The sequence below is a fragment of the Pristiophorus japonicus genome, chromosome 3, assembly GCF_044704955.1.
Source record: "Pristiophorus japonicus isolate sPriJap1 chromosome 3, sPriJap1.hap1, whole genome shotgun sequence".
Classification (NCBI taxonomy): domain Eukaryota; kingdom Metazoa; phylum Chordata; class Chondrichthyes; family Pristiophoridae; genus Pristiophorus; species Pristiophorus japonicus.
The window spans coordinates 2,636,569-2,650,629 of record NC_091979.1 but is presented as its reverse complement, the minus strand read 5'-3'; the positions used below and the strand labels follow the sequence as shown (position 1 = coordinate 2,650,629).

Here is a 14,061-nt window from a genome sequence, read left to right as displayed (position 1 = left end):
CACACTGACTCTCACTGGGGTACAGTCCCACACACACTGACTCTCACTGGGGTACAGTCCCACACACACTGACTCTCACTGGGGTACAGTCCCACACACACTGACTCTCACTGGGGTACAGTCCCACACACACTGACTCTCACTGGGGTACAGTCCCACACACACTGACTCTCACTGGGTTACAGTCCCACTCACACTGACTCTCACTGGGGTACAGTACCACACACACTGACTCTCAATGGGGTACAGTCTCACACACACTGATTCTCACTGTAGTATAGTCCCGCACACACTGACTCTCACTGGGGTATTGGTCCCACACACACTGACTCTCAATGGGGTACAGTACCACACACACTGACTCTCAATGGGGTAGAGTCTCACACACACTGATTCTCACTGGGGTATAGTCCCGCATACACTGACTATCACTGGGGTATTGGTCCCACACACACTTACTCTCACTGGGGCACAGTCCCACACACACTGACCCTCACTGGGGTACAGACTCACACACACTGACTCTCACTCGGGTACAGACCCACACACACTGACTCTCACTGGGGTACAATCCCACACACACTGACTCTCACTGGGGTACAGTCTCACACACACTGACTCTCACTGGGGTACGGGTCCTACACACACTGAGTCTCTCTGGGGTACAGTCCCACACACACTGACTCTCACTGGGGTACAATCCCACACAAACTGACTCTCACTGGGTTACAGACCCACTCACACTGACTCTCACTGTGGTACGGGTCCCACACACACTGACTCTCACTGGGATACAGTTCCATACACACTGACTCTCACTGGGGTACAGTCTCATACAGACTAACTCTCACTGGTTCCAGACCCACACACACTGACTCTCACTGGGGTACAGTCCCACACACACTGACCCTCATTGGGGTACAGTCCCACACACACTGACTCTCACTGGGGTACAGTCCCACACACACTGACTCTCACTGGGGTACAGTCCCACACACACTGACTCTCACTGGGGTACAGTCCCGCACACACTGACTCTCACTGGGGTACAGTCCCACACATACTGACTCTCACTGGGGTACAGTCCCACACACACTGACTCTCACTGGGGTACAGTCCCACACACACTGACTCTCACTTGGGTACAGTCCCACACATACTGACTCTCACTGGGGTACAGTCCCACACACACTGACTCTCACTGGGGTACAGTCTCACACACACTGACTCTCACTGGGGTACAGTCCCACACACATTGACTCTCACTGGGGTACAGTTATATGTCGGTCAACATCCTTCCGCCACCTGACTGAAAGGCCCAGTCTTCCTGTGCAGTTCCAGACTGTCATTACTGGCAGGCTATTCTCATGGATCAGCTGAATCCTGTGCTCAGCCAATGTTCCCAGAAGCCACAGGAGCCTGCCTCACTGCCCCCTTCATAGACCTAGGGCACTGCGGATAAAAAAGAAAGCATTTGTATAGCACTTTACAGCCAATGAAGCATTTTTGAAGTGTTGGTACTGTTGTGGGAAACATGGCAGCAAATTTGTGCACAGCATGATCCCACAAACAGCAGTGTGATAATAACCAGTAATCTTTTTTGTGATTGAGGGTTAACTCCCCTGTTCATCTTCAAAATAGTGTCATGGGATCTTTTACATCCAACTCAGATCCACAGTTTAATACCTCATCCGAGCGATGGCATCTCCAACAATGCAGCGCTCCCTCAGTACTGCACTGGAGTGTTAGCCTAGAATTATTTTTCTTTGCTCAAGTCCCTGGCGTGGGACTTGAACCCCCCACCTTCTGACTCAGAGGCAAGAGTGCTACCCACTGAGCCAGTGGCTGACATGACTGAGGTGAATTATGACCACCTTAATGCTGTATTAAATGTGATCCATTAACTCGGCACAGATCAGACATTGAAGCTGGGTTTTCAGAGATCGGGCGACCTCAACACCTTTCAACTGTTTCATAAAAAACAAGATGTTTTGTGCCTCATATCGCACTTATTTTTAACAAAACCATTTTTCATCTTTAAAAAGGGAAACAAAACCGACACAGAACAAGCTGACCTCATTGAATGACACAGAACCCAGAGTACTGGAGGGAAACCACAATCAAAAGAGAATCAGCAGCCCAATAAATGAGAGAGTACACCAAACAAAGTGAGTCATCAACCAAATAAAACTCCCTCCGAGTATCCGTTATTCTATATATAAATCTCCTGAACTCCTCGATTAGATTCCAGCCTGTAACTCACTCCCGGGTATAGAAATATAGAAAATAGGTGCAGGAGTAGGCCATTCGGCCCTTCGAGCCTGCACCGCCATTCAATGAGTTCATGGCTGAACATGCAACTTCAGTACCCCATTCCTGCTTTCTCGCCATACCCCTTGATCCCCCCGGGGATTTATCGGCCTTCAATTCCATCAATTTCCCCAACACAATTTCCCGCCTAATAAGGATTTCCTTCAGTTCCTCCTTCTCACTCGACCCTCAGTCCCTTATCATTTCCAGAAGGTTATTTGTGTCTTTCTTTGTGAAGACAGAACCAAAGTATTTGTTTAACTGGTCTGCCATTTCTTTGTTCTCCATTATACATTCACCTGATTCTGACTGCAAGGGACCTACGTTTGTCTTCACTAATCTTTTTCTCTTCACATATCTATAGAAGCTTTTGCAGTCAGTTTTTATGTTCCCTGCAAGCTTCTTCTCATACTCTATTTCCCCCCTTCTAATTAGACCCTTTGTCCTCCCCTGCTGAATTCTAAATTTCTCCCAGTCCTCAGGTTTGCTGCTTTTTCTGGCAATTTATATGTCTCTTCCTTGGATTTAACACTATCCCTAATTTCCCTTGTTAGCCACGGTTGAGCTCCCTTCCCCATTTTATTTTTACTCCAGACGGGAATGTACAATTGTTGAAGTACATCCATGTAATCTATAAATGTTTGCCATTGCCTATCCACTGTCAACCCTATAAGTATCATTTGCCAGTCTATCCTAGCCAATTCACGTCTCATACCATCGAAGTTACCGTACCTTACGTTCAGGGCCCTCGTCTCTGAATTAACACTGTCACTCTCCATCTTAATAAAGAATTCTACCATATTATGGTCACTCTTCTCCAAGAGGCCTCGCACAACAAGATTGCTAATTAGTCCTTTCTCATTACACATCACCCAGTCTAGGATGGCCAGCTTTCTATTTGGTTCCTCGACATATTGGTCTGGAAAGCCATCCCTAATACACTCCAGGAAATCCTCCTCCACCGCATTGCTATCAGCTTGGTTAGCCCAATCTATATGTAGATTAAAGTCGCCCATAATAACTGCTGTACCTTTATTGCACACATCCCTTATTTCTTGTTTGATGCTGTCCCCAACCTCACTACTGTTTGGTGGTCTGTACACAACTCCCACTAGCGTTTTCTGCCCCTTGGAATTCCGCAGCTCCACCCATACCGATTCCACATCATCCAGGCTAATGTCCCTCCTTACTATTGCATTAATTTCCTCTTTAACCAGCAACGCCACCCCGCCTCCTTTTCCTTTCTGTCTATCCTTCCTGAATGTTGAATACCCCTGGATGTTGAGTTCCCAGCCTTGGAGCCATGTCTCCGTAATCCCAATTATATCATAATCATTAATAGCGATTTACTGCCTGCGCAGTTAATTCATCCACCTTATTACGAATACTCCTCGCATTGAGGCACAGAGCCTTCAGGCTTGTCTTTTTCCCTTTAGAATTTTGATATTAATGTGGCCCTTTTTGATTTTTGCCTTCGGTTTCGCTGCCCTCCACTTTTACTATTCTCCTTTCCATCTTGTGCTTCTGCCCCCATTTTATTTCCCTCTGTCTCCCTGCATTGGTTCCTATCCCCCTGCCATGTTAGTTTAACTCCTCCCCAACAGCACTAGCAAACACTCCCCCTAGGACATTGGTTCCGGTCCTGCCCAGGTGCAGACCTTCTGGTTTGTACTGGTCCCACCTCCCCGAGAACCGGTTCCAATTTCCCAGGAATTTGAATCCCTCCCTCTTGCACCACTCCTCAAGCCACGTATTCATCTGAGCTATCCTGCTATTCCTACTCTGATTAGCACGTGGCGCTGGTAGCAATCCTGAGATTACTACCTTTGAGGTCCTACTTTTTAATTTAAATCCTAGCTCCCTTAATTCGGCTTGTAGGACCTCATCCCGCTTTTTACCTATATCGTTGGAACCTATATGCACCACTATGACTGGCTGTTCACCCTCTCCCTCCAGAATTTCCTGCAGCCGCCCCGAGACATCCTTGACCCTTGCACCAGGGAGGCAACATACCATCCTGGAGTCTCGGTTGTGACCGCAGAAACGTCTATCTATCCCCCTTACAATAGAATCTCCTCCTCATTCCCCTTAATCTGAAACAATGTCCCCTAGTTCTAGATTCCCCCACAAGGGGAAATATCCTCTCTGCATCTACCCTGTCAATCCCCCTCAAAATCTTATATGTTTCAATAAGATCACCTCTCATTCTTCTAAACTCCAATGAGTATAGGCCCAACCTGTCCAACTTTCTTCATAAGACAACTCCTTCATCTCAGGAATCAACCTGGTGAACCATCTTTGAACTGCCTTCAATGAAAGTATATCCTTCCTTAAATACGGAGACCAAAACTGTCTAGAAACATAGAAACAAGGTGCAGGAGTAGGCCATTTGGCCCTTCGAGCCTGCACCACCATTCAATAAAATCATGGCTGATCATTCCCTCAGTACCCCTTTACTGCTTTCTCTCCATACCCTTTGATCCCTTTAGCCATAAGGGCCATATCTAACTCCCTCTTGAATATATCCAATGAACTGGCATCAACAACTCTCTGCGGCAGGGAATTCCACAGGTTAACAACTCTCTGAGTGAAGAAGTTTCTCCTCATCTCAGTCCTAAATGGCCTACCCCTTATCCTAAGAGGCCAACCCATTATCCTAAGTACGCAGTACTCCAAGTGTGGTCTCATCAACATTCTGTACAGTTGTAGCAGGACTTCCCTACTTTTATACTCCACCCCTCTTGCAATAAAGGCCAACATTCCATTTTCCTTCCTAATTATTTGTCGTTGCTGCATGCTAACTTTTTGTGTTCCATGTACAAGGACCCCCACATCCGTCTATATCTCAGCATTTTGTAATCTCTCCCCATTTAAATAATCATTTGCTTTTTTATTTTTCCTACCAAAGTGGATAACCTCACATTTTCCCACATTATACTCCACCTGCCAATTTTTGCCCACTCACTTAGCCTGTCTATATCCCTTTGCAGATTATTTGCGTCCTCCTCACAACTTGCTTTCCCATCCATCTTTGTATCATCAGCAAATTTGGCTACATTACACTCGGTCCCTTCTTCCAAGTTGTTCATATAGATTGTAAATAGTAGGGGTCCCAGCACTGATCCCTGTGGCACCGCACTAGTTACAGTTTGCCAACCTGAAAATGATCCATTTAATCTGAATCTGTTTTCTGTTAGTTAGCCAATCCTCTATCCATGCAAATATATTACCCCCAACCCCGTGAGTTCATATCTTCTGCAGTAATCTTTTACATGGCACCTTATCGAATACCTTCTGTAAATCCAAATACACCACATCCACTGGTTCCCCCTTTATCCACCCTGCTCGTTGCATCCTCAAAGAACTCCAGCAAATTTGTCAAACATGATTTCCCTTTCATAAATCCATGCTGACTCTGCCTGACTGTATTGTGCTTTTCCAAATGTCCTGCTTCTGCTTCTTGAATAGAAACGTATCGATTGGTCAAATCAAATCGCACGGGGTAGACTGGAAGAGGAATTCATAGAATGCATACGGGATTGTTTCTTAGAACAGTATGTTACAGAACCTACAAGGGAGCAAGCTATCTTAGATCTGGTCCTGTGTAATAAGACAGGAATAATAAACGATCCCCTAGTAAAAGATCCTCTCGGAATGAGTGATCACAGTATGGTTGAATTTGTAATACAGATTGAGGGTGAGGAAGTAGTGTCTCAAACGAGCGTACTATGCTTAAACAAAGGGGACTACAGTGGGATGAGGGCAGAGGTGGCTAAAGTAGACTGGAAACACAGACTAAACGATGGCACAATTGAGGAACAGTGGAGGACTTTTAAGGAGCTCTTTCATAGTGCTCAACAAAAATATATTCCAGTGAAAAAGAAGGGTGGTAAGAGAAGGGATAACCAGCCGTGGATAACCAAGGAAATAAATGAGAGTATCAAATTAAAGACCAATGCGTATAAGGTGGCCAAGGTTAGTGGGAAAATAGAAGATTGGGAAACTTTTAAACAACAACAAAGAATGACTAAAAAAGTAATAAAGAAAGGAAAGATTGATTACGAAGGTAAATTTGCGCAAAACATAAAAACAGAGAGTAAAAGCTTTTAGCGATATATAAACCGGGAAAGAGTGACTAAAGTAAATGTTGGTCCCTTAGAAGATGAGAAGGGGGATTTAATAATGGGAAATGTGGAAATGGCTGAGACCTTAAACAATTATTTTGCTTCGGTCTTCACAGTGGAAGACACAAAAACCATGCCAAAAATTGCTGGTCACGGGAATGTGGGAAGGGAGGACCTTGAGATAATCACTATCACTAGGGGGGTAGTGCTGGACAGGCTAATGGGACTCAAGGTAGACAAGTCCCCTGGTCCTGATGAAATGCATCCCAGGGTATTAAAAGAGATGGCGGAAGTTAAAGCAGATGCATTAGTTCTAATCTAATAAAATTCTCTGGACTCTGGGGAGGTACCAGCGGATTGGAAAGCAGCTAATGTAACGCCTCTGTTTAAAAAAGGGGGCAGACAAAAGGCAGGTAACGATAGGCCGGTTAGTTTAACATCTGTAGTGGGGAAAATGCTTGAGGCTATCATTAAGGAAGAAATAGCGGGACATCTAGATAGGAATAGTGCAATCAAGCAGACGCAGTATGGATTCATGAAGGGGAAATCATGTTTAACTAATTTACTGGAATTCTTTGAGGATATAACGAGCATGGTGGATAGAGGTGTACCGATGGGTGTGGTGTATTTAGATTTCCAAAAGGCATTCGATAAGGTGCCACACAAAAGGTTACTGCAGAAGATAAAGGTACGCGGAGTCAGAGGAAATGTATTAGCATGGATATAGAATTGGCTGGCTAACAGAAAGCAGAGAGTCGGGATAAATGGGTCCTTTTCAGGTTGGAAATCGGTGGTTAGTGGTGTGCCACAGGGATCGGTGCTGGGACCACAACTGTTTACAATATACATAGATGACCTGGAAGAGGGGACAGAGTATAGTGTAACAAAATTTGCAGATGACACAAAGATTAGTGGGAAAGCGCGTTGTGTCGAGGACACACAGAGGCTGCAAAGAGATTTAGATAGGTTAAGCGAATGGGCTAAGGTTTGGCAGATGGAATACAATGTCGGAAAGTGTGAGGTCATCCACCTTGGGAAAAAAAGCAGTAAAAGGGAATATTATTTGAATGGGGAGAAATTACAACATGCTGCAGTGCAGAGGGACCTGGGGGTCCTTGTGCATGAATCCCAAAAGGTTAGTTTACAGGTGCAGCAGGTAATCAGGAAGGCGAAAAGAATGTTGGCCTTCATTGCGAGAGGGATGGAGTACAAAAGCAGGGAGGTCCTGCTGCAACTGTATAGGGTATTGGTGAGGCCGCACCTGGAGTACTGCGTGCAGTTTTGATCACCTTACTTAAGGAAGGATATACTAGCTTTGGAGGGGGTACAGAGAAGATTCACTAGGCTGATTCCGGAGATGAGGGGGTTACCTTATGATGAAAGATTGAATAGACTGGGACTTTACTTGTTGGTGTTCAGAAGGATGAGGGGTGATCTTATCGAAACATTTAAAATAATGAAAGGGATAGACAAGATAGAGGCAGAGAGGTTGTTTCCACTGGTCAGGGAGACTAGAACTAGGGGGCACAGCCTCAAAATACGGGGGAGCCAATTTAAAACCAAGTTGAGAATGAATTTCTTCTCCCAGAGGGTTGTGAATCTGTGGAATTCTCTGCCCAAGGAAGCAGTTGAGGCTAGCTCATTGAATGTATTCAAGTCACAGATCGATAGATTTTTAACCAATAAGGGAATTAAGGGTTACGGGGAGCGGGCGGGTAAGTGGAGCTGAGTCCACGGCCAGGTCAGCCATGATCTTGTTGAATGGCGGAGCAGGCTCGAGGGGCTAGATGGCCTACTCCTGTTCCTAATTCTTATGTTCTTATGACCTGTGTGTCATGGTACATCAGTCATTGAAGGTTGTCATGCAGGTACAGCAGGTGGTTAAGAAAGCAAATGGCATGTTGGCCTTCATAGCGAGGGGATTTGAGTACAGGGGCAGGGAGGTGTTGCTACAGTTGTACAGGGCCTTGGTGAGGCCACACCTGGAGTATTGTGTACAGTGTTGGTCTCCTAACTTGAGGAAGGACATTCTTGCTATTGAGGGAGTGCAGCAAAGGTTCACCAGACTGATTCCCGGGATGGCGGGACTGACATATCAAGAAAGACTGGATCAACTGGGCTTGTATTCACTGGAGTTCAGAAGAATGAGAGGGGATCTCATAGAAACGTTTAAAATTTTGATGGGTTTAGACAGGTTAGATGCAGGAAGAATGTTCCCAATGTTGGGGAAGTCCAGAACCAGGGGTCACAGTCTTAGGATAAGGGGTAAGCCATTTCGGACCGAGATGAGGAGAAACTTCTTCACCCAGAGAGTGGTGAACCTGTGGAATTCTCTACCACAGAAAGTTGTTGAGGCCAATTCACTAAATATATTCAAAAAGGAGTTAGATGTCGTCCTTGCTACTAGGGGGAATCAAGGAGTATGGCGAGAAAGCAGGAATGGGGTACTGAAGTTGCATGTTCAGCCATGAACTCATTGAATGGCGGTGCAGGCTCGAAGGGCCGAATGGCCGACTCCTGCACCTAGTTTCTATGTTTCTATGTTTCTATCTACAAGATGCACTGCAGCAACTCGCCAAGACTTCTTTAGCAGCACCTCCCAAACCCACGACCTCTACCCCCTAGAAGGACAAGGGCAGCAGGCGCATGGGAACACCATCACCTCCACATTCCCCTCCAAGTTACACACCATCCTGACTTAGAAATATATCAGCCGTTCCTTCATCGTCGCTGGGTCAAAATCCTGGAACTGCCTCCCGAACAGCACTGTGGGAGCACCCTCACCACACGGACTGCAGCAGTTCCAACAAACAACTCACCACCACCTTCTCAAGGGCAATTAGGAATGGAGAATACATGTTAGCCTTGTCAGTGACGCCCACATCTCAGAACGAATAATAAAAAAACTATGTAATAATTTGTAACATGAACAACTGAGAGAATTAAGCTGTTTGTATTATTTGTTCAATATGCAAGTATCATTAATAAGTAATTAACGCCACAACTTCCCCACTTTTCTGTTAACTACAGTGAATTAAAAACTCTCAGGAGCACATCGGGAGGTGGGCCTCCAACCAACAACAGCTTTAAGGTATTGTACACCTTCAACATGGTTTCTGGTGCAATGAAGATTGGCGCTGTGTGAGGTGTAGGGAACTGAGCAAATCTCCACTTGTGGTCCTTAGTGTCAGGTACAGCACGGGTTAGATACAGAGTAAAGCTCCCTCTATACTGTCCCATCAAACACTCCCAGGGTAGGTACAGGGGGTTAGATACAGAGTAAAGCTCCCTCTACACTGTCCCATCAAACACTCCCAGGGCAGGTACAGCACGGGGTTAGATACAGAGTAAAGCTCCCTCTACACTGTCCCATCAAACACTCCCAGGGCAGGTACAGGGGGTTAGATACAGAGTAAAGCTCCCTCTACACTGTCCCATCAAGCACTCCCAGGGCAGGTACAGGGGGTTAGATATAAAGTAAAGCTCCCTCTATACTTTTCCCTCAAACACTCCTAGGGCAGGTACAGCACGGGTGAGATACAGAGTAAAGCTCCCTCTATACTGTTCCCTCAAACACTCCCAGGGCAGGTACAGCACGGGGTTAGATACAGAGTAAAGCTCCCTCTACACTGTCCCATCAAACACTCCCAGGGCAGGTACAGCACGGGGTTAGATACAGAGTAAAGCTCCCTCTACACTGTCCCATCAAACACTCCCAGGGCAGGTGCAGCACGGGGTTAGATACAGAGTAAAGCTCCCTCTACACTGTCCCATCAAACACTCCCAGGGCAGGTACAGCACGGGTTAGATACAGAGTAAATCTCCCTCTATAATGTCCCGTCACACACTCCCAGGGCAGGTACATCACGGGTTAGATACAGAGTAAAGCTCCCTCTATACTGTTCCCTCAAACACTCCCAGGGCAGGTACAGGGGGTTAGATACAGAGTAAAGCTCCCTCTACACTGTCCCATCAAACACTCCCAGGGCAGGTACAGGGGGTTAGATATAGAGTAAAGCTCCCTCTATACTTTTCCCTCAAACACTCCTCGGGCAGGTACAGCACGGGTGAGATACAGAGTAAAGCTCCCTCTATACTGTTCCCTCAAACACTCCCAGGGCAGGTACAGCACGGGGTTAGATACAGAGTAAAGCTCCCTCTACACTGTCCCATCAAACACTCCCAGGGCAGGTACAGCACGGGGTTAGATACAGAGTAAAGCTCCCTCTACACTGTCCCATCAAACACTCCCAGGGCAGGTGCAGCACGGGGTTAGATACAGAGTAAAGCTCCCTCTATAATGTCCCGTCACACACTTCTAGGGCAGGTACAGCACGGGTTAGATACAGAGTAAAGCTCCATCTACACTGTCCCATCAAACACTCCCAGGGCAGGTACAGCACGGGGTTAGATACAGAGTAAAGCTCCCTCTACACTGTCCCATCGAACACTCCCAGGGCAGGTACAGCACGGGGTTAGATACAGAGTAAAGCTCCATCTACACTGTCCCATCAAACACTCCCAGGGCAGGTACCATCATCATCATCATAGGCAGTCCTTCGGAATCGAGGAAGACTTGCTTCCACTCCCAAAGTGAGTTCTCTGGTGGCTGAACAGTCCGATACGAGAGCCACAGACCCTGTCACAGGTGGGACAGACATTCGTCGGGGGAAGGGGTGGGTGGGGCTGGTTTGCCGTGCGCTCCTTCCGCTGCCTGCGCTTGACCTCTTCACGCTCCTTGCGTCGAGACTCGAAGAACTCAACGCCCTCCCGGATGCACTTTCTCCACCTCGGGCGGTCTGCGGCTAGGGTCTCCCAGGTGTCAGTGGTGATGTCACACTTTACCAGGGAGGCTTTGAGGGTGGTCCTTATAACGTTTCCGCTGTCTTCCTTTGGCTCGTTTACCATGAAGGAGCTCCGCATAAAGCATTTGTTTAGGGAGTCTCGTATCTGGCATGCGGACAATGTGACCTGCCCAGTGAAGCTGATCGAGTGTGGTCAGTGCTTCAATACTGGGGATGTTGGCCTGGTCGAGGACACTGATGGTGGTGCGTCTGTCCTCCCAGGGGATTCGCAGGATCTTGTGGAGACATCGTTGGTGATATATCTCCAGCGGCTTGAGGTGCCTTCTGTACATGGTCCATGCCTCAGATCCATACAGGAGGGCGGGTATTACTACAGCCCTGTAGACCATGAGCTTGGTGGTAGATTTGAGGGCCTGGTCTTCAAACACTCTTTTCCTCAGGTGGCCGAAGGCTGCACTGGCGCACTGGAGGCGATGCTGAATCTCCACATTAATGTCTGCCTTTGTTGATACAAGGCTCCCGAGATATGGGAAATGGTCCACGTTGTCCAGGGCCGCGCCGTGGATCTTGATAATTGGAGGGCAGTGCTGTGCGACGATGACAGGCTGATGAAGAACCTTTGTCTTACGTATGATAAGCGTAAGGCCCATGCTTTCATATGCCTCAGTGAATACATTGACTATATCCTGGAGTTCAGCCTCTGAATGTGCGCAGATGCAGGCGTTGTCTGCGTACTGCAGCTCACGACAGAGGTTGGAGTGATCTTGGACCTGGCCTGGAGGTGGTGTAGGTTAAACAGCTTCCCACTGGTTCTGTAGTTTAGTTACACTCCAGCGGGGAACTTGTTGATTGTGAGGTGGAGCATGGTGGCGAGGAAGATTGAGAAGAGGGTTGGAGCGGTAACGCAGCCCTGTTTGACCCCGGTCCAGACGTGGATTGAGTCTGCAATGGATCTGTTGGTAAGGATCACGGCCTGCATGTCATCGCGGAGCAGGCGAAGGATGTTGACAAACTATTGGGGGCATCCGAAATGGAGGAGGACGCTCCATAGACCCTCACGGTTGACAGTGTCAAAGGCCTTTGTAAGATCGAAGAAGGCCATGTGTAAGGGCTCCTCGGCCACAGGGAGAAGACGATTGAGGAGAACTCGAGCGACAACCTTCCCAGTGGTTGATAGCAGGGAGATTCCCCTGTCGTTCCCACAGTCGGACTTGTCGTCCTTTTTAAAGATGGTCACAATCACTGCATCTCTGAAATCTTCCGGCATGCTCTCCTCCCTCCAGATGAGAGAGATGAGGTCATGTATCCGTGCCAACAGCGCCTCTCCGCCATATTTTAGCACCTCAGCAGGGATTCCACCCATAGCCTGGTTATTTTTGAGCTGTTTTATGGCTTTGCCTGCCTCGTGCAACATTGGGGTTTCACTGAGCTGGTGGCGGGTCGCATGCTGCGGGATGGAGTTGAGAACCCTCAAGTCAAAGGCAGAGTCTCGATTGAGGAGACCTTCAAAGTGCCTCTTCCATCGGGCCCTGACAGCCTCGGTGTCCTTGATGAGTGTTTCCCCGTTCTTGGCCAGGAGTGAGGTGGGGCCTTGGGAGTTTGGACCGTAGCTGGCCTTGACTGCAGTGAAGAATCCTCGCATATCGTGGCTGTCGACCAGTTGTTATATCTCCTGTGCTTTCCCCATCCACCACCTGTTCTTTAGGTCCCGAGTTTTTTGAGCCTTGAGCCGTCTGTAATGTTGTTTTGCAGCTCCCGAGTTGGGCTGTTGCTTGAGGCTCAGAAATGCCTTGCGATTGCGATCTGTTAGTGCTTCGATCTCCTGATCATTTTCAGCAAACCAGTCCTGATGTTTTCTGGTTGAGTGACCAAGTGTCTCTTCACAGACACTGGTTATAGAGGCCTGGAGGGCAGACCAAGCGCTGTGGGGATTCAGCACCTCAGGGTCATCAAGGCACGCCAGGTTAGCTGTGAGGTGCTGGCTGTATAGGGCTCTCTTAGCTGGGTCTCTCAGTGCCCCGGTATTAACTTTTTTGCGGCACTGCTTCTGCTGTCCCCCCTGCTTTGGGGCAATGTTGATGTCGATGATGGATGGGATTAGGCGTTGGTCCATCCAGCAGTCGTCAGCTCCTGTCATGGCGCGGGTAATGCGCACATCCTTGCGATCCCTGGCTCGGACGATGACATAATCAAGCAGGTACCAGTGTTTGGAGCGAGGCTGTTGCCATAATGCCTTGTATTTGTCCGTCTGGCGGAACAGGGTGTTGGTGATGAGGAGTTCATGTTCGAGACATTTTGTCAGGAGTAGGGTACCGCTGGAGTTGGCTTTCCCTACCCTCTCTCTGCCAATCACACCTCCCCAAAGGGCTGTGTCTTTGCCAACCCTGGCATTAAAATCACCCAGGAGGATCAATTTGTCGCCCGTGAGGACACGAGACAAGGATGTCTCGAGGTTAGAATAGAAACCCTCTTTAGCCTCGTCCGTTGCATCGAGTGTGGGGGGCATACGCACTGATGACTGTGGCACATTAGTTCCGGTATAGGGTGAGTCAAAGAGTCATGAGGCGTTCATTGACCCCACAGGGGCAGTCGTTGAGGCGGTCGACCAACTCATTCTTGACGGCAAAGCCGACTCCATGAAGGCGGCGTTCTGCCTCTGCTTTCCCATTCCAGAAGAAGGTGTAACCTCCACCATGTTCCTTTAACTGGCCTTCCCCTGCCCGCCGGGCGTCGCTTAGGGCGGCGATGTCAATGTCAAAACGTCCGAGTTCCCGGGCAACTATGGCGGTGCGGCGTTCCGGCCTGTTGCTGTTGGGATTGTC

General features: G+C 48.0%; 1 protein-coding gene across 1 annotated transcript in view; it reads left to right on the top strand.

Annotated features, from left to right (window-relative positions):
• LOC139256635 (FYVE and coiled-coil domain-containing protein 1-like) overlaps positions 1-14,061 on the top strand; it is a 175,339-nt gene that overhangs the window by 114,396 nt on the left and 46,882 nt on the right. The window contains exons 6-7 of the mRNA XM_070874278.1: positions 2,046-2,168; positions 9,465-9,525. Coding sequence (XP_070730379.1) covers positions 2,046-2,168; positions 9,465-9,525 — 184 coding nt within the window. The remainder of the gene's footprint in view (positions 1-2,045; positions 2,169-9,464; positions 9,526-14,061) is intronic.